Source organism: Rhineura floridana, chromosome 9, assembly GCF_030035675.1.
Source record: "Rhineura floridana isolate rRhiFlo1 chromosome 9, rRhiFlo1.hap2, whole genome shotgun sequence".
In the NCBI taxonomy this organism is placed as follows: Eukaryota; Metazoa; Chordata; class Lepidosauria; order Squamata; family Rhineuridae; genus Rhineura; species Rhineura floridana.
In genome coordinates this window covers 90,800,895-90,824,271 of record NC_084488.1, presented here as the reverse complement: position 1 = coordinate 90,824,271, position 23,377 = coordinate 90,800,895, and the positions used below count along the sequence as shown (strand labels likewise).

Below are 23,377 nucleotides of genomic sequence, written 5' to 3'. Positions count from 1 at the left end.
GCATGAACCACTGATGTAAGGTCCTCCTTACTCAGATAGGGACGTAGCTGGGCTACCAACCGAAGTTGGTAAAACGCATTCCGTGCCACCGAGGCTACATGGGCCTCGAGTGATAGGGAAGAGTCTAAAACAACTCCGAAACTACGAACCTGATCCTTTAGGGGGAGTGTAATCCCATCCAGGACAGGGTATGTATCCACCATCTGACCAGAGAAACCATCCACCAGCAGCATCTCAGTCTTATCCGGATTGAGTCTCAGTTTGTTAGTTCTCATCCAGTCCATTGTCGCGTCCATACAACGGTTCAGCACATCGACCGCCTCACCTGAAGAAGATGAAAAGGAGAAGTAGAGCTGCGTGTCATCAGCGTACTGATGACAACGCACTCCAAAACTCCGGATGACTGCACCCAACGCCTTCATATAGATATTAAAGAGCATGGGAGACAAGACCGAACCCTGCGGGACCCCATATTGGAGAACCCACGGGGTCGAGCAATGTTCCCCAAGTATTATCTCCTGGAGACGGCCCGCCAAGTAGGAGCGGAACCACTGCCAAGCAGTGCCTCCAACACCCAACTCCGCAAGTCTCTCCAGAAGGATACCATGGTCGATGGTATCAAAAGCCGCTGAGAGATCAAGGAGAATCAACAGAGTTACACTCCCTCTGTCTCTCTCCCGATATAGGTCATCACACAGAGCGACCAAGGCCGTCTCAGTGCCAAAACCAGGTCTGAAACCCGACTGAAATGGATCTAGATAATCGGTTTCATCCAATAGCGCCTGGAGCTGGTCAGCAACCACTCGTTCCAAGACCTTGCCCAAGAATGGAACATTTGCCACTGGTCTATAGTTGTTAAAGTCCTCTGGGTCCAAGGAAGTTTTTTTCAGGAGTGGTCTCACCGCCGCTTCTTTCAGACAGCCAGGGACCACTCCCTCTCGTAAAGAGGCATTTATCACTTCCTTGGCCCAGCCAGCTGTTCCATCCTTGCTAGTTTTTATAAGCCAAGAGGGGCAAGGATCAAGTACCGAAGTGGTTGCACGTACCTGTCCAAGCACCTTGTCCACGTCCTCGAACTGAACCGACTGAAACTCATCCAACAAAACATGACTAGACTGTGTTCCAGACACCTCATTAGGACTAACTGTCATAAAATGGGAATCTAGGTCCCGGCGAATGCATAAGATCTTATGCTGGAAGTGCTTAGCAAACTCATTACAGCGGGCTACCGATGTATCTACCATGTCCTGTGGGCCAGGGTGGAGTAGCCCTTGGACAATTCTAAAAAGCTCTGCTGGGCGGGAGAGAGATGACTTAATAGTGGCGGCGAAATGTTGTTTCTTCGCCGCCCTCACCGCACCTACGTACCGTTTGGTAGAAGCACAAACCAGCGCATAATTGCATTCGTCGGGAGTTCGTCTCCAACTCCGCTCAAGCCATCTCCTATCTTGCTTCATCACTCTTAGCTCTGGAGTATATCAAGGAGCTGTATGAGCTCTACAAAGGAGAGGGCGCGCAGGAGCGATCGTGTCCACTGCCCGGGTCATCTCTGCATTCCACAGATTAGCCAGGGCTTCGACAGGAGCGCCAGTCCTATCAGCTGGAAAATCTCCCAGAGCCCTTTGAAAAGCATCAGGATTCATTAGTCTCCGGGGGCGGACCATTTTAATAGGTCCCCCACCCTTGCAGAGGGAAAAGGCCACTGAAAGTCTAAACCTCAGCAAGCAGTGATCTGACCATGACAAATAATAAATGTAGCAAGATATTGGCAGTTTTTTCAATTATTTAAATGTTTCTTTAAAAAGTGAAGAAGCCGCTGCCTTCCTGTCCAATGCGGATAATGCAACCAGCAACAGTTTTGAACTATGGGGAAGTAAATTCAGTTTGAACATTAGTGAGAACTTCTAACAGCCATTTTCCATTGGAACAAGCTGTCATCAAGTTTGTGACATCTTCCTCGGAGACTTTTAAGCATTTGACAAACCATTGGTGATGCTTTAGATTAGGGTTCAATAATGTGTCATTTTGTGTCATGCCATGCCCCCTCATTGCAGCCATTTTGTGCCATGCCATGGCAGCCATTTTGTGTTATGCCACACCCCTCATGGCAGTATTTTTGTGACTGATTTCTGCAGCACTTTCTCAAAATTCAAAGGTACCCACTAACCCAAAGAGGATGGTGATCTTTGCTTTAGATAGACCTTTCTTGAATGTGCTTCTTCAGGAAAGAGGTTGAACTACGGGATCAGTGGGATCTGTCTCACTCTGTATCAGACTTTGGCCTCTGTACAACATAAGTATAATGTTAGGAATAGATGCTTGTGTGCACATTCATTGATGCCTTCTTCATTATGTTTGTACAATGGGTTTATATACAGCATGCATATTTATATTTTTAGGTCATCCATTTGGCATAACAGTGTTTGGGGACCACATTTGGTTCTCTGATTGGGCAAGGCCTTCGTTACTGAGAATGGACAAGAAGACTGGCCTAAATAAGGTCCGACTTGGAGGCAACATGTTGAGGCCCTCGTCATTGACAGTCATTCACCCTTTAGCAAAACCAGGTATATTTCAAGGGTTATGCAGTCATTTAATTATCAGATCCATTCCAGTCCGTTAGGTGGTTTGACTGAGATGATAATAATGCTTGCGCAGCTGGAAAAAAAGCTTAGAATAAACCCTGGTTGTGATATTTGTTCATCGCCAGTCAGCTATGTGAGAAATCCAGTTGGCTACCTTTGCTTGTATGAAAGAGCTTTTGAGCCACTGGATGTCTCTGTGCTAGTGGAAGAGGAGAGGTGACTTCTGCCCATTCCCCCTTCCCCCTGCAGCTCCTATCCCCTGAAGATCAGCTCTAGAGAGTTGGGAGACACTCAGGAATAGGATGGAAGGTGGAGGATATGTGTGTGTGTGTGTGTGGGGGGGTAAAGGTGGAAAAACGAATCAGCAAAAATGGCCTTCCCTCTTCTTCTCTTAGTGGAGGCCTCCACTGGATCAAAAACACTTCTGTGAGTGCAAGGGCACCAATTGGATGCCACCTTAGGACTAAACTTTGAAATGCTTTGAGTACAGCAGTCTGTCCCACTCTTTTGTTCTTACTGTTTTAGGCCGCAGGTTCATATACACAGAGGGAGTGCTGAGTAACAAGACATTAGCACTGGAACAACTCTACCAACGTCCTCTGAGTAACAGTGCATATGGAGATAGCAATGGGAATGATCGCCAGATGAAACTGACGCTGACTGCTGAAATCGTTGTGTCTAGTAAAGATTGCACTTTCCTATTTCATAACACCAGGGGTGGCTGATGCATCCAGTGATGGGCGAAGTGGTTTCAGAAAGTTGTGCCCTGGATAGGCTTGCCTGTGACTGTTAAAACTTAGGAATGGCTGTTATGATCAGCCATCACTTTTCTAGAAAACATGGCTTGGATCCAATTAAGTCCTACTCAGAGCAGACCCATTGAAATTAAAGGGCCTAAGTTAGCCATGTCCATTAATTTCAAAGGGTCTATTCAGAACAAGACTTATCTGGATCCACCCCTTAGTCATGTGTACAGTCCATCCAATTCATTTCAACAGGTCTATTCTAAGCATGAGTAAGTCTGAATCCAACCCCACACCTTTTGTAAGGTCAGAGAGTGTACTGCCTTTTTTCAGACCCTAGAGCTGTTGAGCAGAATGTTTAATCTAGCCATCTTATTAAAAGAACCCATCAATGGTCTTTTGCCTTTATTAGGAAATTACTCACATATAACTTCAAACCCTGATCCTTAAAAGATGTTTCCTAAGTTCCTTGTGTTTCATTGCTTACTACAGCCAATCTGTTCACCTGCTCCTAAGATTATTGTGTCCTACAGAAACTGTTACAAAACATACAGTGCAGGATTCAAACTGTCCTTCTACCCAAAACAGGGACAATTATTCTCAAGAAAACAAAATGCATTTATTGCACAAAATTTATAGACCACAGTAAAAATAAATAAATCTGTAAGCAGCTTACAGAAAATAGTATATAATATTTATAAGAAAATACCACTTAAGTCAACATTTCAGAACAGGTAGATACAAAAACATTACTACGATACAGAGAAAATCAACAGAATTTAAGAAGTATACATAAATGTTTTCTTTTGCTGTAACCTGCCCTAGGACCTTATGGTGAAGGGTGGGTAAGCAAACGTATAAATAAATAAATAAATAAGATTAACATGTTTAGGTAGGGTTGTCTTAAACAAAAACGTTTTCAGCAGTCATGGAAAACAGTTCAGCAAAGGTGCCTGCCTGATGTTAATTGGCAGGGAGCAGGTGCTGCTGCGGCAACACATAAAAACAACTCCTCGCCAGTATATTTGAGGACATGTTTCTAGATAGCAAGAATATGGGGGAAGTCCTAATTCAGTGGTAGAGAATGTCCTGGACTGAATCTCTGGCATCTCTAAGGAAGAGCCCCATCAGAAGTCCTAGAAAGCTGCTGCCAGTCAGTGTAGGAAATGTTGAACTAGATGGACCAATGTTCTGATTCAGTATATGGCAGCTTTCTATGTCCCTAACATGGGTGGTTAAACACAGTGTCTAACAGGACTGTATTTGGAAAGGTCGGTTCTAGTTAATTTGTCCAGAGTAATTAACTTTTCTGAGCACATCTACTATGGACATTTGGAGTGAACATGTTTTGTTTTGTGCCACAGACCAGGACAATTGTATATGGTTGGGATGTGATGTCAATGCCCAGTGCATTTTGAATGAAGATGGTGCTACTTGCCAATGCCAGACAGGGTTCATCATGGAAGGCCAACTGTGCTATGGTAATTTTGGTATCACATTATTTTATTTTATCTTCAGGCAGGCCTATGGGATCTCTGGGGTGGGTTAGGTTTTACATTGTATTAATGTAAGATGGTCTTCAGATGAGATGTTATGATATTAATAATGTGATGATTATGTATATGAGTAGATTGTATTTTATATTGTATATTGTAAGTCGCCCAGAGTGTCCGTTCAGTCGGACAGATGGGCGTCTGCTAAATAAAATTTTATTATTATTATTATTATTATTATTTATTGATAAGAATATTTGTATATGAGCTTTCAGGGCCACACAGCCCTTCCAAGAAGGCTCACCTCATTACTCCCACCCCCAATATAAAGCATGTAGGGTTGCATCCAGCTAGGAGTGGACCCATTGAAATCAGTGGACATAAGCTAACCCCAGTCTGCAGCTGTATGGGAATTGTTTTGAAGATGTTTTTAGTGTTTTTTCCCCACGTGTTGTTTGCCACCCTGGGCTCCTTTTTGGAGGAAGAGTGGGATATAAATGTAATAAATAAATAAAAAAGCTAGTCAAGTCCTTTGATTTCCATGGATCTACTCTGAGTATGAATTAGTCCGATACAACCCACAATATACAATCCAACCGATATCAGAAAACCAAATAACCTTAAGCCTTCTAGAACAATGGCAGAGAATTGTCTCTGCTCCTGTGTTTGCACCACATTGACCTTGCCTCTCCCCCTCTACCTCCCAGTAAGCAGCCAATGACATGAGTGGTGGGAGATCAGGTGACTGGTGCTGTCCTGCCCCACCAACCACTACTGTATATATACTAGCCTCAACTCATATATTTTGGGATGAGTCACATGAAAAGAGGATCAAACCAGTGCTGGCCCAAGACATTTTGCTGCCTGAGGCAAAGGACAGGATGGTGCCTCTTACCCATTCCATGTACAGTAACTGACTGGACTGACAGTTGCATCTTACTACAACAATGATGCTGGGATAGTATCCTCTACTACATTTAATGTAGCAAACTTGTTTAGGATGGCCAGGAGAGGCCATGGAGTGTACACAGCTCTGCCCTTCAACAGAGGGGCCAGGCCAGTGAGGGCTTAGGAAGAACAGTCAGAGGGTAGTTGCCTCATTTTGCCTAACTATATAGCTGGGCCTCGATAAAAAGTTAAAATAGATTACCCTACAAGCAGTGGAGGCTGATGGCTCTGATGTCAGGGAGGCAGTGACTCTATTCTGGGTTTTAGTCTGAACTTTCAAGAAGCTCTCCATGGTGTTTCTTGAAATATGGACTAAAACGTGGAGTGGATTTACTGCCCCACTGACATTGGATCCACCAGCCTCCACTGCCTACAAGTTAAAAATATTCTACCTCTCTATGAGCTCAGCCCTGAATCCTCTGACCTTCCACCTCACCAGAGCCAGCCCAGGCATTCTTAAAGCATTCTAATAGTTAATTTGGTTTACTTCGGCAAATTTTCCAAAGGATTTCTCATGTGTAGAGAACACCTGAAGAGGGCTAATACTGCTGGAAAAGTCTTAAGTTACTGCTGGCTACCAAGAGGGGGAGCAGCAAGGCAGTGGGGAGCTTGGTACAGCGCAGCGGCAGCATCGAGAGTGTCAGATTGGCTCTGCCACTGCAACCTCACCACACTGAGCTCCCTGCTGCCTTGTCCCTCCTTTTCTTGGTAACCAGCAGCACTGCATGGACAGCAATACAACCCCACCAGCTCCAGTCTGTGGACCACTACTGCTTTGGAGTAAATGTTTTATGCTTTCCCACAAAAGCTAAAGTGAACTGTTAAAGAAACAGGTGAATAAATAATCATCTAGTTAGGAACAGGGTTTTTTTAGAAAAAGAATTCAATGCAGTCAACTCTGTTTTATTTTTAGTTCTGACAAAAATTCCCTTCCTTCTACCAACTTTTAACACTGCTTCTGTTGTAGATGTCGATGAGTGTGTGTTTAACATGGGCAAATGCAATCAGAGCTTGTCAAGGTGTATCAATACGGAAGGCAGCTACTTTTGTGAGTGCCTTGTGGGATATACTGAAGATGGACTTCATTGTTCTGGTGAGCTAGTGAACTGGAGGCTGTTAATGCTTTCCCTCTAAAATCTTGCATTTGGGATGATTTGTCCATATCATACAGAAGGATTTTTTTTATGGCAGTCTTCTGACAGCCAAAATTTAATGTGAGCTATTTAAAAAAAAAAAAAAACAATATCGAGTTGTAGTGATGAAACTTTACCTGTTGAATTTGCATTCTAATTAATTCACTTTTGTTGGCCTCCTAACAAGAACCCTCTTATTAGAAGAGGCTTGAGATGATCATAGGAAAGGTAAGGAGCTTCTGTTTGGTGTACGTTTGATTATTTTAGTTGCATTTATATTCCACCTTTCTTCCATCATGGAACAGGCATGGAGTTTCCAGGAAGTCTCAGATCCAGGTACTGAGCAAACCCAAACCTGCTTAGCTGCATCATGTACCTTAAAACAAGGGCAAGGGGCTGCAAGGGGCTTCATCATGTACCTTAAAACCATGCCCTGGGACTGTTGTGTCCACACTACCAATTCCCACCTCTGGGCAAGGGTAAGGGATACATGGCCTCCAGCTTTAATGAGGGACAAGGATAATGTAATAGTAGCCTTTAGGTTTGGGGTGGGGAACATTTTCAGCCTGAGGGCCATTTTGTCTCATGGCCAACTTCCAGGGGCCACATGCCAGTGGTGCATGCAAGCAGAGGCAGAAGTGGGTTGAGTAACAGATGCAACTCTTCCCTGTGCACAGTCAGCTACGTTGCAGCACCCCCACTCATCTCTCTGTCTTCTCTTCAGGTAAGCAAGAGGCATCATCACAACTGAAAGACATATTCGAGCCAGGCAAAAACACTCAGAGAGGACATGGGACAGAAGCAGTAAGAGGTGTGGTCTGAGAAGAGTCCTGAGGGCCAAATAGAGAGGCCTGGATAGCTGTATTTGGCCTCAAGCCTCAGGTTCTCTGTCCCTGCTTTAGGTCCTGAGGAGTTATTGACACTTCAGAACTGTAATGCTGTAGTACAGCTAGATAACTTTAGAGCCTGGACTTAATGGTCTTACAGGGATGCTTTAGATGGTCATGTGCATTACGTCAGTTTTGAAGCACACCGTTCACAGCTCTCTTCTCCCCCATGCTATGCCTATCTGAAGGAGCGCCTCCAACATCATCAGGGATGCCGCTCAACAAGATCAGCCTCAAAAGTCCTTCTCTCTATCCCACCAGTTAAAACAGCTAGACTGGTGAGGACTAGGGAGAGGGCTTTTTCAATTGTGGCCCCCACTTTGTGGAATTCCCTCCCAAATGATCTCCACCATGCCCCCTCTATGATAAGCTTCCGCCGGGCCTTGAAGACCTGGCTCTTCAGGCAGGCTTTTGGGGTGGGTTAGGTTTTATTATTGTTGTTGAGATTTTTAATGTTTTAATGTATTTGTATGTTTTTATTTTGTACGTCGCCCAGAGTGGCTGGACAGCCAGCCAGATGGGCGACTAATAAATTTAATAAATAAATAAATAAATAAATGCCATTCCGTGTTTTACGACTGTTTCTGTCGTCTTGATATGTTAGAGCAAAAAACCCAAAGAAAAATGTTTGCCATCCCTGATGAGCAAAGAAAAGAAGCACTCTGAGGATGTGCAGTTTCACATTTTAAGCTCACTGAAATGACCCAACAGAGATTTATTGGAAATTATTACCATGCATATAAACAAAAGCAAGTACTGAGTCAGTTGTAATACTCATCAAATAATTTTATGTTGATTTAATAGGCTAGAGGTTCAGAGTGCTGAACACAGGTTTAAATGTACTCAATTTAAAGCTGTGTTCACAATTAAGGCCAGAATAACTGAACCCCACAGCTAGAACTTGAGGTCTGATGTTAAATCATCAGTATTCATTATCATTTCATTTCATTTTTAATATGTATACTGCCTTTCTACATCATTGTACTCAAGGAGGCTTGCATTTCTATTCTCTTTCCCATCCAGTTTGCTATCCACCCAGCAGTCAGTATTTCACAGCCACAGTGTTTCCCCCCCTCCTTATTTTTCTTGTTGTACTTCTGCAAACATTGAGGTTCCCCCATCCTGCCAGTTCATCCCTCTTAGGAATGCGTAGTGCTGTTTTGCCTCCATAAGTAATGGGACTCACAGCCTGAACATTGGAAACAGAGGGAATGATATCCGATTTGATTCTCCATGCTCTCACATAGCGACTATTAATATTTTTTTTAAAAAAGGAGATGTTGATCACATGTGCCTTGCATTGTATCTAATTTGGCCTTAAGAGTGTTGGCAAGCATTCCATGCCATCATGACTGCTGTGCCAGAGACTTTACTACGGAAATCTTGTTATGCATTATAATATAAACCAGTTTGTCCAAAAAAACAAAACAAAACTTATGGAATACTGTCTTTCAGAACCTGTCACACCTCCTCCCACTCCAACCCGTGATGAGTCCACTGTATCGGAGCAGGAAATTCCTGCTGGGTGCCCATCGTCGTACTGTCTCCATGAGGGACTTTGTGTTTATTTTTCAGAACTGCAAGCTTTTGCATGCAAGTAAGTACATACAGAACTTTGTGGTGCAAGGCCAGCCCAAGACATTTTGCTGTCTGAAAGTCTTAAGTCAAAGTACATAGTATCATATGCTAGTCCAATTATTTTGGGACTTGAGGCAGAAAATCCCACAAGTGCTTCTCCTTTTCCCTGGCAGTAAAAATACAATAAAATTAATTAAAATGAATAACAATCTGCTGCCCTTTCATGACATCCCAACTTGTCTCACTCTGCCTAATGGTAGGACTGGCCCTGCTGCGTTTTGCCATGTGTCTCAGTGAGCATTCCTTTCTCAATGAGATTTAACATTTTGGTTAGGGCCCAGGGGAATAACATCTGGGTTGAATAGTATTAATGAGCATGTTAATAACATACTTAGCAATAGTGTTTAGCCTATATATATATATATTTGTTTTGTTTTTAAAGCATGCCAAGGTCAAGATGTTTGTGTCATCACCAACAATAGTTAATATCTAATTCACTTCCTGCATTTCATTTCCCTCTGACCTCACTGTTTATATTCCCTCCTCTCCTCCCAATATCCCTGTAATTCAGGATGACACTTTATGCATTTGATGAAGATAAAGCCTATGCTATAATAATTTTTTTTGTCTTTTAAAGGTGCCACAGGACTCTCTGTTCGGATTATTGTTTCTAATTCTACACTAGGTGGCAATGTTTCATTGTTCATCCCTAAAACATGCACACACTGATTCCTCTGTAACCTTGCAGGAAATATTCTGTCCCCACCGTCCCCTCCCCCTATTGTATGTTGCAAGTAGACAAAACTGCATGATTTACACCTTACTTTAGGAAACATGCTTGAGATATAAAGGTATTGGTATGCCTCATACAGTGCCATCATTATATATCAGAATTAAGAATGGCAACATCTGTCAATTTCAATCCTCTCAGTTTGTCATTTTTCCAGTCTTAAATTCAGTTTTCCACATTTCTGCAGCAATTTGCTTAATTTTTTAAAAAAAATCCTCATGGAAATTCTCCAGCATTTAGTGCAAATTTCTCCCTATAAACACATTTTTGTAGGCAGTTTTGACTAATGTATACATTTTTTGCAAGCAATTTGTCACCATATAATGCATTTGTGTATGTTATTTTCACTCATATATTCATTTTTATGCACATTTTCTCCTAATATATGCATTTTGGTAAACATTATTTGATTGGTGAACCGCATCCCAAAATCTGAATAAATGTGAATTTTGAAGGATGGCTGTGTTTCGGTTCTCATATGGTTTCAGAAAGTGCAAATTTGATAGATTCGGCTTGAAATGCAAACTGAATTGAATTCCCCCCCATCCCTAATGAGAATATATGATCAATATTTAGCAATCAGTAAAGTTGAGCTAATTCTTTAAATGTGTATGGTGGTACTGCTGGGTGATAGCTATGATAGGTCTGCAGAGCTCAATGAAAGTAAGCGTACTTCTACACTGCATCTTAATATTATAATATTTGGGGGAGTATGGGGGCCCAAGTCTGTGGAACTCCCTCCCAACTGAGATTAGACGGAACCCTCCTTGTCAAACTTCAGGCCCTTGACTAAGCCTTTCTTGTTGCAGCAGGCATTTTAACATACTGTTTGGTTTTGTGATGATTTTATTGTTTTGTATTATGTATGTCTTGTTTTTATGTACACAGCTTGGAAATATGAATGATTAATTGGTATATAAATGTCTCAGATAAAGACATAAATTAAAATAATAAATAGATCAGATTGCAAGCAGGTCATTGGCATTTTTCTTTTTTTAAAAAACTTGACCAGATTTTTTTTTCTGGAAAAGGTAATTCTAGATTAAATGAGGAAAATTAACAGGAGATATTTCTGTCCCCATCTTTCCCTGGGTCCTCCTTCCCACAATATGTTTCAGGAAGACACAACTGCATTTTGCTTTTCAAATGACACCTTGTGGACACTGTGAAGAATATGCATGTATGAGAAGCACCCATCCCACAATAAACACCCATCTGGAAGCACCCTCAGTGTTGACTATTTGCATACAGTTTGTGTCTGGCTTCTCTACACAGTATAGTTTGGAGTAAATTGGTTTCAGAGGGTGTCTTACGCAGCAGGAAATGGCTCGTTTTTATTTCAGTGATTGTTTCAAGAACTGGTAAACCTAATTTTGAAAGTTTCAGCACCAGAAGTTGCAACTGACATACTCCCGGAGCCATTAGCAAAGCTCATATTGATTTCAACTGCTTGAGATGACTCCAGTCCAGCATTTCCATAATGGCTGCAATTGGTGAAATCAAATCACAGTGATGATATTTGTAGTCATCTTATTGGCTACCATTTGTGCTCGTTTGACAGATGTGTGAGAGGCTACCTGGGAGAGCGCTGCCAGTTCAGTGACTTGGAATGGTGGGAGCAGCAACACGTGATGCAAAGAAACAAACAGAATGTCGCCACTGCAGCTTGCTGGGCTGTGTTGTTCCTGACCCTTCTTCTTGGAGTTGGTGCTCTCTATTGCTACAGGTAAAACTGTCTGGAAGGCCTTTCATAGGGCTCCCCCAGATGACCTATTTGTTGAGCATTTGTCCTGATTTGGTTCCACAAATCTTATGCGGAGGTTAGGTTATATCTGGTCTTTATGGAGGATTTGTTCTGATTTGTTTGTGGGACTGCTACTCCGATCAGCTCCATCTAGAATGGCCTGTGGTCAGGCATGATTAGAGTTGTAATCCAATAGTATCTGATGCTCACCACATTGGCTATCCTTGCCTTAGGTGAGTTCTTGGCTCGGTCCCTGGATTAATCCGAAAAGCCACTTCCTTGAAGCCACCCACACATGGGTACATGCTCCACCTTCAGAACCCCCTCCCCCCCCATCTCATTCCACTTATTGTTCTCCATCATTAGACCCTGCCTTGGTATGAGTTTTTTGGTTCATGTATTCATCTGTTTTCATTCCAAGCATTGCCAAGCCTACTTTTCCAGGGTCTTCCCCTGAAAAAGTACCTTCATCTCTCACACCATCAGTAGCAAAATGCTTTTAGAAACTAGTTGATGTGCATGGGAGAGGATCTTTGGAGTCAAGAACTATGCTAGGGGACAGGTGGGATGTCAAATTGAAGGGCCCTCCAGACGTCCTATTTATTTATTTGTTTGTTTGTTTATATGTTTATATCCCACCGTTCCTCCAAGGACCTTAAGGTGACGTACATACATGGCTTTTCCCCTCCTGATTTTATCCTCACAACAACCCTGTGAGGTAGGTTAGACTTGTCCTAATGTAGTGTGTGTGTGCAGTATTTAGACTACATACCTGAAAGTGCTGCTTTCATACTTCTCGGATTGTATAGGCCAGTTTCAGAGTTCTGCACTGAAAACCGATTGCTGATTGTTTTGCTTTCACCACTTCCCAATAACCCGAGTGATATATGTGTAAAAGACTCCTAAATTGGCAGGTAAACTTGCACTAAAACTGTTTTTTTTAATCTATATTGAAAATATTGTTGGCTTTTATAATTTGGGTACCTTGATTCATACATACTTATCTTCTCCTACAACCTGTTCTCACTTAAAAACGAAAATAAAAAGTCATTGTTTTGCCCTGATTTTAAGTCTTTTACCAAATAGTTTTGATCAATATAATTATTTATCTTGAAAGCAAGTTTTCAATTACATGCTCGGCTGGGTTTTTACTACAGCTATTAGTAGCCTAACTAGATCAAAATGAAACCACTGATCTAAATCCCCCTTTAGCAGGAGTCCAGAAACCAATATTTGGATTGGGATTGCTATTTCATTTTTACTCATACTCTGCTGTATTTTAAGACATATTGATTAAGTTATGTGAACAGGTCAGTAAAAGTCCTTCCCTTCATCCATAAAACATAAACTCATATTGCCCCTTAATGTAATGCTTGTAGGAAAAAATGAGCTACTGTGATAAGAATTTTTAAAGATACACACACACACACACACACACACACACACACAGAGAGAGAGAGAGAGACTCTTTCCCCTCCCCAATTATGTTTACCTATTCAGAATATTTACAAATTGATCTGCAACAAAATGTTGCTGTGTAGAGTGGTCTTGTTCATCATGACATCTTTTGGTACATAGAATTCAACACCACTCTTCCTGGTTCCTCCCCACCCACAACAGTTACTCAAATCAAATCAAATCAAATTTTATTATGCGGTCATAGACCCAATATACAATGGATTTTACAGATAATAAAAACCATAGTTATAAAATATATATTTATCAAACGGAGCTCATAGGTGTTAAACAAAAGACTGATTAGCTAAGAGGAGGGGATCTTCATACGAATCAGTTGGGCAGCGGAGATGAACTTGGCAACAGATAGAGTTGTTGGTTTATCTAGGCCGGCCAAAAGGTGTTGCAGTAATGTGGTTTGGGGCCTGCCGGGAAGGTTTTTTAAAATAGGGTTTAAATAGCATTCAGCGCAATAATAGGAGCAGACGAAGAAGACATGGGACAAAGACTCGACATCTGCATTCTTGCAGGGGCATAAATGAAGTTCTAGGGGTGTGCCCTGGTAGCGGCCTACTAAGAGTGAGGAAGAAATACAGTTAAATCGGGCCCTAGAGAAAGCATGGTGAAGTTTGGGTGTGATCAAGTATTCCACATAAGGGGCAGGGTTGGGAAAGGTAAAATTTAAGCCAGAGTAAATAGGGGAGCAAGTTTTGGCAGCATTGGTCATCAAACTTTGGTGGTAGATTAGCTTAATCCGAGTCTCGATGGTCCATCTGGCTGTCTCGGGATCCAGTGAAGATAGGTAGTGTACTGAGAAGCCCAGGGTGGCAAGTTTGGCGAGGAGAGCTTTTGGACCATGAGCTGGAAAAGGCATCAAGCCAGAGGACGTGTAAGTATCCAGAAGGAGGGTTTTTGTAAACTAGTTTAACCCAATATCTGAAAGTTAGAGCCCAAGCATAAGATTCAAGTGAGGCCAGACCAGCCTCTAGCTGGAGGCCAGTAGCCGGGACACATTGGGGAACTCCAAAAATTAATCTTAAAAAGGTTGATAAAATTGATTCAATTTTATGGTTAAAACTCGGAGCCCAGAGGGGGACACCATACAAAAGCACAACAGTTACTCAACGTTTTGTGGAGAGTGACCATGCTCGGTCCTCTCTGGGCTACATTACAGGTCCCTCCTTGTGTGTGTGTTTTCTAGAGATTTTTTGTTGTAATTCTGTTATCATTATTATTTAGTCACCAAGTATCCAGCAGTATCACCAAATACCCAGTATCAAATTGAATAACATACAATATAAAACAATTTTTAAAACATACAATATATAAACTTAAAACCCAAACAAAAGGAATAACTAAAACAGCCCATATCAAGGGTCAAACGCCTGAGTGGCAAGGGAAGTCTTTGCCTGGCCCGTAAAGATGGATAAAGAAGCACAAGGTGTGCCTCCCTGGGGAGAGCATTCCACAGCTGGAGGGTCACCATTGAAAGGGCTCGTTCTTGTGTTGCCACACTCTGAGCCTCCTGTGGAGGGGGCACAAGAAGAAGGGCCTCTGATGATGAATGCAGGGTCTGGGTTGGCACATATGGAGAGAGGCAGCCCTTGAGCTATTGAGGCCCTGAGCTGCAGAAGACTTTATAGGTCAAAACCAGCATTTTAAATTCAGCCTGGAAACTAATTGGTAGCCAGTGCTGCTGTGCCAGAATTGGAGTTATATGTATGGACTGATTTACTCCGGTCAACAATCTGCCCTTCGAATTCTGCACTAGCTGAAGATTCCAGACCATCCTCAAAGGCAGCCCCACATACAACACACTGCAATAGTCTAACCTAGAGGTTACCAGGGCATAGACAACACAGGGTAAGCTATCCCTGCCCAGATAGGGGTGCAGCTGGGCTACCAGTTAATGGAAGTCACTCCATGCCATTGAGGCCACTTGAGCCTCAAGTGACAGTAATGGATTCAGGAGTACTCCCAAGCTACGTACTTTGTCCTTCAGAGCAGGCCACAACCCATTCATCCAGTCTAGAGAACCACCGGCTAACAGCGACTCAGTCTTGTCTGGATTAAGCTTCAGTTTATTGGCTCTCATCCAGTTCATTACCAAAGCAAGACACCAATTTAGCACTGCCATACTTGCAGATGTAAAGAAGAAGTGGAGATGTGGGTCATTAGTGTATTGCTGATAATGTACTCCAAATCTCTGGATGACTACACTCAGCAGTTTCATGTAGGTATTAAACAGCATGGGGAATACAATCAAACCCTGAGGAACCCCATGTTGAAGGTGCTAATGGGCCAAACAACATGGGTTTTCCTCAAGTCAGTTGATACCTCCAGTATGTGTGGGTATGGTGCCATTTTTACTTCAGAAAGATCCACATTCAGAAAGTTAGCTCTGAGGGTGCTTTCGGATGTCCTGTTTAATGAGCATTCATCCTGATTTGTTTGTACAGAGAGTAGATGATGTTGACTTCTTAATAAGCATTCATTCTGATTTGTTTACGGCGAGGTTAGATGACATTTCAAGTGTCAAAGCAGGTGTCATCCCACACTTTCCAGTGCATTTTCCTTATAAAAAGTCTGATCTTTTGAGGAAGTGGGTTTGTTGCACAAGACCTCCTAATCATCTGTAACTGAACAATATAATTTGCTGGTATGTGAATGAATCCCATCTGAAAATAGCAACCGTCTGGAAAGCACCCTCAGTGAGAAAGTATAAAATAGGCTTTGGAAGGATAAGGCTCTGTGTCAATGTGATCAATAGATAGATAAAACTTGGTACTAATAATATTGTGCATTTAAAGTGTTCAAAATGATTATTATTATTAATAATAATAGTAGTAGTAGTAGTGCAATATTGCTCTCAACAAGTTTTCTAAAGTGATGGGGAACTTGTGATCCTCCAGATGTGACTTATCTTGACCACTGGCAAGGGTTGATGGGAGTGGGAGTCCAACAACATCCAGAGTGACACATCTTCCCCATCTCTATTCTGGAGGCTTTTTCTGGATTTCTGACCAGTATTCAAATTCATGTGCACTGCTGTCTGGAGAAGGATATAACACTTTACAAGTTTTGTGTTATTTAATTATTAGATTCATATTGTGTACTTACTTTAAGGAGCTTCAGGTGGTATACATGGTTCCCCCTTGCACTTGATCCTCACAACAACCCTGTGAAGTAGGTTAGGTTAAAAGAGAATCACAGGCCCAAGGTCACCCACAGTGGGCTTCATAGCTGTGTGGATATTTATATATATATCTTATATTAGGTTTTCTCCACAAATAATATTACATCTTGAACACTGAAAACTCCCCCTCCTTCCCACTGGTGAAATTACATTTCCTATAAAGTACAGTGGTCAAAATACAGATACAGAGCCACATCCCTCCAGATGTTGCTTCACCATCCCTTCACCATTAGCCTGGCCAGAGCTGATGGGAGTTGTAGTCTACCAACAGCTGAAAGGCACCACATTACCTAGCCCTGCGGTAGTGACCCCTGACCCACCAACTGAAGAGCAATGCTCCACTACATTGGCTCTTGGTAGTGATGAAATGAAGCTCAGGTGCCAGAGCAAACTGAGTGTCTGAGCTGCGTTGTACAGCCAGCATTCCTTACCCCTGAGGACATTTAATTTTCTTGGTCCCTTTCTGTTTTTCAGTAGACAACAGAGGCTTTGCAAGAAGGAGCTATGTGCAGAAGCAATACAAGACAGTAGCAGCAGCAGCGCTGACAGCGACAACATGAAGCTCCCAAGCAGCAAGCCACTGGTAATTCTATATTAACACATGGAGTGGTGAGAGAAGGAGGACAGATCAAAGGGCTTTAGGGATCCACTTGAGATTCTCTATCAAATAATTCACATCTTAAATATATTAAATAACCGCTGGGATCATCAAGTGCTTTGCTATGAGCCCCAGTTCCTTTTACCTCCTTGTTACGTTATCCTTCTAAGTTCACAGCTGCCTGGGTGCAATGCGGGCAGGAGACAGTGTTATTGTTAGAGCTGCACACAACAGTTGGAGGGGGTGTGTTCTAAATTAAGCAATACCAATGTGATGACATGCCTGATCCTCACAGCGGTGATGTAAACAGGTTCCGTTTCTTAGAGACTGAGGCTGCAATCCTGAAACCAGTTAGGTGGCCCTGCTCCACATCCAAGTCTGGGAAGCTGAAGCATACTTAACTAGGTACCAAATTGCAGCCCAAGGTTTCTGTGTGCTACCTAGGGGCAGAAGCGACAAAATGCCTTTGTATCGGAAATAGCTTTGCATTTATTTTAGCAGCTGAGGAGTGAAATAAAGAGAATGAGAAATGAGCTGATGAGATCTCTTTACGTTGCTCATTAACTTCTACTTGGAGGCCATTTTTATACCACCTTGAAAAGTTGCTGTAATGCTGCATTTTGCAACCCAACGTGTTATTTTCCGACCTGCATATTTCCTCCTTTGCTACTTGCAATATTTTTCTCACCTGCATTTTTTTATTTCTATGAGGCCATCAGTGAAAAATGTAATTAGTCATTTCATCTAGAACTTCTAAAACCAAAAAGACACAGTAGAGCTGTCTTGTTCATTTCAAACTTTTCATTATCACTGAATAAGGCTGCGCTTTGCAGCAGTTGTTGCTGCCGTTAATCCCAGCTAGTAATATAATTGCCATTGAGTATGAGGGTTAATTAAACTTCTAAACAGTAGACTGAGTCAATAAAATCAATCTAGTTTAATCTGTTGTGACATATTTTTCACTGTTGATTTTCTGTCCCCCACGTTGCTTTGCTTGATAGTGTAAGAATCTTTTCCCCATGAAATTCCCAGTTGCAGTTGATAGAATCCAAAGTCTTTTAGCCTAACCTCATTGTAGGTCAATAGGAGGATCTTCAAATATACAAAAAAGTGGATAAGCGGTGAGAAAATATTTGTAGAGGAATATTCATATTTGCACTTATTCAAGTTTTTTTATATGCCTCAAAGGAAATACCTGAAATAAAAAAATCTGGAAACTTGCGGAACCTGTGACTATTCAGATGCTAGAGTGGATGAGATATTAGGGGCAGGGGTGGGGAATCTGTGGCTCTCAAGATGTTGTTGGGCTCCAGCTCCAGCCGGTATGGCCAGTGGTCAAGGATGATGGGAGCTGTAGTCTAATGACATCTGCAGAGCAACATCTGTTTTCTCATCTATGTCTTATTGAAATGAATGTGTGAACTCCCATTCATTTCAATAAAGCTTGCATATAAGAATGTCAAGTGTATTTACAAACTCCCACAACATGTGTGCTTTGTCTGTTTTGTAGTTAATTATAATGGAATGCAATGGCAACAGTGAAGACAGACGTATAGATGGAACAGACTACGATACGAAAGATCTTGATTATTTCTGCCTTTCAAAAACCTGTGAGTAAGGATTTTCTTTTTCTTTGGGGAATGGCTATACCTGGAAGGTTAACAAGGGAAATCATCCAGGACAGATTATTTTGTTATCAGAGTCAGTGATTAGCTCCCATCAAGATCCAAATCTGAATTTACATGGGAAGAAATGTGTGTGAAACACAGGCCCAGCGCCAGTGGGAAACCAGGTTGGGACCTGACTAAGGACCCCTGCAGCCCAGAAGGGCCACTCCTTAGGCTAGGAGGGTGGAGCACTCACTCCACAATCTGCACCAACATCGGGTTGCAGGACCCTGCGACCTAACACTGCCATGGATTGCAGAGTGGGAGGTCCCAGGCAACACACACACACACACACATACACTATAGATGGCGCAGGCTCTATCCACCTACTTCCTGACTAAGTGTGTCAATGCACATGCCCTTTGTGCATGGCAGGCCTGTGTGCAACAGCGGGCAGAGAATGTGTGCGTGCTGAAGGGAGAGGGAGGTGGGGCAGGCAGGCCTATTTAAGCCCAACATTGCCTGCATTGGGAGGGGGTGTTGAGGAGTGTGATGCTGTGGGTCTGCAGCAGGCTCTGGCAGCAGCCTGGTGGTGAAACGGCTGCCTTGTATTACAGAATGGTTTTATCTGCATAGCTGAAATAAAACAAACCCATGTGATAGCCACAGCCATTTCAAATTGCTCCCCATGTGGTTTAGTCTCTCACACAGTTTGGTTTTTTTCACACCACTAACGCAACATTGAAACCAGGTCTTAGATAATTTGGTGGTGGGGAGCCAGTCACCTCTGTTTATAACTTAAATATTCACATGGCAGTTTTAAGGGAAAGACAGTGTGACATAATGAAACGGTGAAAAGGGGGTTAAAGGATAGGCAGCAGTTTCCTTTGATCTATGTTTGGTTTTTATTCATGTCACAATCCACACCATATAGTTAAATCATTTTTATTCTACTTTAACAGTCATGGCTTCCCCCCAAAGACTCCTGGGAACTGTAGCTTGTTAAGTGTGTTGACCTCTCAAACCTACAAACCCAGCACCCTTAACAAACTACAATTCCTGGGCTTCTCTGTGATGTATTAGAGTGGTATAAAAGGACTTTAAATGTATGGTGTGGATGTGACCTTTTGGTCTTTATTAAGTTAGTTCAGCATTTGTACTCTGCCTTTCATGGTTAGCCATCCAAAGTAACTTACAACATATTAAAAACACACTTCATACAACATAGTTACAATCTAATATATATAAACACACACACACACACCACTTGACAGTGTGATCCTATACATGTCTACTTGGACGTAAGTTCCATTGAGCTTAATGGTACTTGACCCCAGGTAAGTATATATAAGATTACAATCTAACACTTAAAAAATATTACACCAGCAGCATATAAAACATAAACAATATATAACATTATATATTAAATCAAGGCAGCCAAAAAAAAGAGAGATAAAAAAGCAGTATTTAAATACAAAGCACTAAAATGTATCAGTAACCAGCAGCTGGAAACAGAAAAATCTTCAGTGTGTTTAAAGGCCAACCACATAGGGTCCACACCAAACTGTCTAGGGAGAGACTTCCATCGTCATCCTTTGCATTAAATTTGTATGGCATGCAATCTTCTGATTAGGGATGGGAGAGAAATTCTAATTCCATTTGCATTTAAAGCAGAATCTATCAAGTCTGGATTTTCTGAAACAATATGAGAACCAAAACACAGCAATCCTTTGAAATTTGCCCTTATCTGAAGTTTGCAATGCAGTTGAGAAATTCACACTAAAATGCCAAAGAATTTTCATGAGAATTTTTTTTTAATCACATATTGCTAGATAAATGTGGAGTATAGAATTTCAGCTTGGAAAAATGAGAAACAGAGAACCAAAATTGACAGAGCTTTCCATCCATATTTTGATATAATTTGTTTATATCGTTGATATTCTGTCCTTAAGCCTCCCATTTTAGCCTTACAATGCCATAATGCAGGGGCGGGGGCGGCGGCGGATGACTGCAGGCCCAACAGCTGAATATGGCCCTTCAGGCCTTTCTATCCGGCCCTCCAAACTTTCCCCAGGCCACATTGCTCACTGACCCTGAGTGGTTTTGCCTGGCTGGAGTGTGTCCTTGAACTCTGATCATGTCTTTTGCTTGTCTGGAGAGAGGATTGAGAGAGGTGTCTGTAGAAAGTAGTTTACCATGGAAAGCTAACATTTACATTCGTTGAACTACCCACTTTTGCCTCTGGCCCTGCCTACCACTGGCATGTGGCCCTCAGAAGGTTGCCAAGAAGGGAATGCAGCCCTTGGGCTGAAAAAGATTCCTCATCTCTGCCATAAGGCTTCATGGCCAAGCAGTCATTTGAATCCCTTATGTCCAACACCACACTGGCACCATCCCCTACATCGCACTGGCTCTCATGACTCCCCTTCTTGCCTATTTCTGGAGCCATTTGCCCCCTTATGGATACATAAGACAAACTGGATCAGGCGAAAGGCCCATCTAGTCTAGCATCCTGTTTCCCACAGTGGCCAATTATATTCCTATGGAAAGTCGACAAGCGGAACATGAACACAATAGCCCCCTCTCCTGCAATTTTCCACTATATTTTCACTCTGAGTAACTGCCCTCTTTTTTCTTCTTGCCCAGTTTGAGCAAAGGAAATCTGGTCCACCAACGCTGGCAAACGAAGTAACAGATCAGGCCTCTCTCTTGGCATCAGTCTTGTGAATCAGAGAATGACCTTCAACGTCTTCTGTGGAAAGCCAGCCTTAAACACTCCCCAAAGTGAGACTTCCTCGGCAACTTCACACAGTCAGTTAAAGCAAGCAGATTAAAGAACCTTTCACAGGGCACCGATGGTGTGTTAAGTAACCGAAATGTATGATCTTTCAAAACAAATTTTAAAAGAATTATTTTATTGAAACTAATTTCTACACGTTTGTAAAATAAAAAAGTGACAAAATTATGGGTGGCATTTAATGCTAGTCTTACTCAGAGTAGAACCATTGAAGTTAATAAACATGATTAACTTGGGTTTATTAATTTCAGTGGGTCTACTCCAAGTAGGACGTGACTGAATACTTCCCTTTGTTTTTTCCAGAAAAGCCTTTTCTATATATGAAGTTTACCACCATTTCTCATATACAGAGGAGTCATTTTCTGGAAAGGAAGATAATGCAGCTGAAAGAGAAGGAATGATTTCCAAAGAGGCAGGAAGGCCATATTTGAAGAAGGCAGATTCACATATTACATAAAAACCCTATACAATCCTGGAAGTGTTAGGGCAAGGCAACAGGTCCCCCATTTCTGCTTTATTGAAATGCATATGAGTTCATGCTCCGAAGATCTTGGAAAAGCACAATATCCCACACTTGGGACTTTTTCTACTGGCCCTATCTATCAACAGTAGATAGGGCCTACATAGAAAATTGCATGGCAGTGATTACGCCATACATTCAAACTGTGGCGGCTGGTGGCTCCATGTGAGTGAGGCAGTGAAATCCATGCTGGTTGCTGATTCAGCACCTTGGACAGCTCCTTGAAGTTCAGACTAAAACCCAGAGTGGATTCCACTGCCCCACTCACATGGAGCCACCAGCTGCCACTGCATTTAAAGTGCTTTTATTCCACTTTAAGAGTCATGGGTCTCCCCCTCCCCAAGAATCCTGGGAACTGTAGATTGTTATGTGAGCTGAGAGTTGTTAGGGTAGAGAGAGCCATGACTGTTACAGTGGAATACAAGGGCTTTAAATGATGATGTGGATATGGCCTAGGGGGCTCAAGATTGGAATCCTAGCTCTTGTGCCAGTTGAGCAATGAGCAATGAGCAGAGCCATTTATCTCCTCAAGCAATGGCTTGACCCACTTTGCTGAGGCCAATGCTGAGAATTCTGATTCTTTACGTTTACAATTCACACTGCTGAACGAGAGGAAGGAAAATGGCTCATAGGGATCTGTTGAATGGGAAAAGTCTGCTCCAATGTCTTCAAAATGAGATTATTTTAAAACTAGAAGAAAGTTTTAGAATTGATTTTTAATAGAGCTACTTTGCCCATATTGCCTCTGTGAAATCCATGATTGTATAAAAATGGAGAGGATTTAATTTTATGATTAATGCATATGAAGTAGTTCCAGATTAAAATTGAACACAATTAAAATTAACACATTTAGGAAACTCGGGCTGCAGTCCTATACCCACTCACTTGAGAGTAAGCCCCACAGACCTCAACAAAACCTACTCTGAGTAGACATGTATAGCCTTCAGTTGTTGGTGTTGTATATAGGAAGTTGCTTAGTCTTTTGCAGTTGCCCATTATTGCAATGGAATTATTTTGCAGTCAGTTTGTTTTGTTAGTTTTACTGGGAACACACTGTTAGTCAATTATTTTGTTAGATTAATTTATTAAAAAGATGTCCCTGCTTGATCAGATAGCTTTCTAAAACCACTACCACCACGGCAACAAAAGCTGTCGGTAGGAGACAACATCTTAGAGAAGATACTCCTTCTTCTAAGTTGTGAGGGCTCTCATGTGTCTGCCTCATCTAAAAATATAGTTTTTCTCCAGAAGTATTTATTAACATACAAATGTATGCAGGGGAAGGCTGCAAACCTGTTCACAT

At 42.0% G+C, this 23,377-nt stretch overlaps 1 protein-coding gene across 3 annotated transcripts in view; it reads left to right on the top strand.

Moving 5' to 3' along the window:
- Positions 1–21,710, top strand: part of EGF (epidermal growth factor) — a 67,771-nt gene extending 46,061 nt beyond the window's left edge. For 2 of the 3 annotated variants that reach the window (XM_061584486.1, XM_061584488.1), the window contains 10 exons: positions 2,400–2,567; positions 3,111–3,266; positions 4,693–4,809; positions 6,737–6,862; positions 7,627–7,713; positions 9,245–9,386; positions 11,719–11,883; positions 17,027–17,135; positions 18,661–18,760; positions 21,404–21,710. In XM_061584486.1, coding sequence (XP_061440470.1) covers positions 2,400–2,567; positions 3,111–3,266; positions 4,693–4,809; positions 6,737–6,862; positions 7,627–7,713; positions 9,245–9,386; positions 11,719–11,883; positions 17,027–17,135; positions 18,661–18,760; positions 21,404–21,408 — 1,175 coding nt within the window. In that variant the 3' untranslated portion in view covers positions 21,409–21,710. The remainder of the gene's footprint in view (positions 1–2,399; positions 2,568–3,110; positions 3,267–4,692; positions 4,810–6,736; positions 6,863–7,626; positions 7,714–9,244; positions 9,387–11,718; positions 11,884–17,026; positions 17,136–18,660; positions 18,761–21,403) is intronic. The other variant, XM_061584487.1, reaches the window with a different exon arrangement.
- The last annotated feature ends 1,667 nt before the right edge of the window (positions 21,711–23,377 follow it).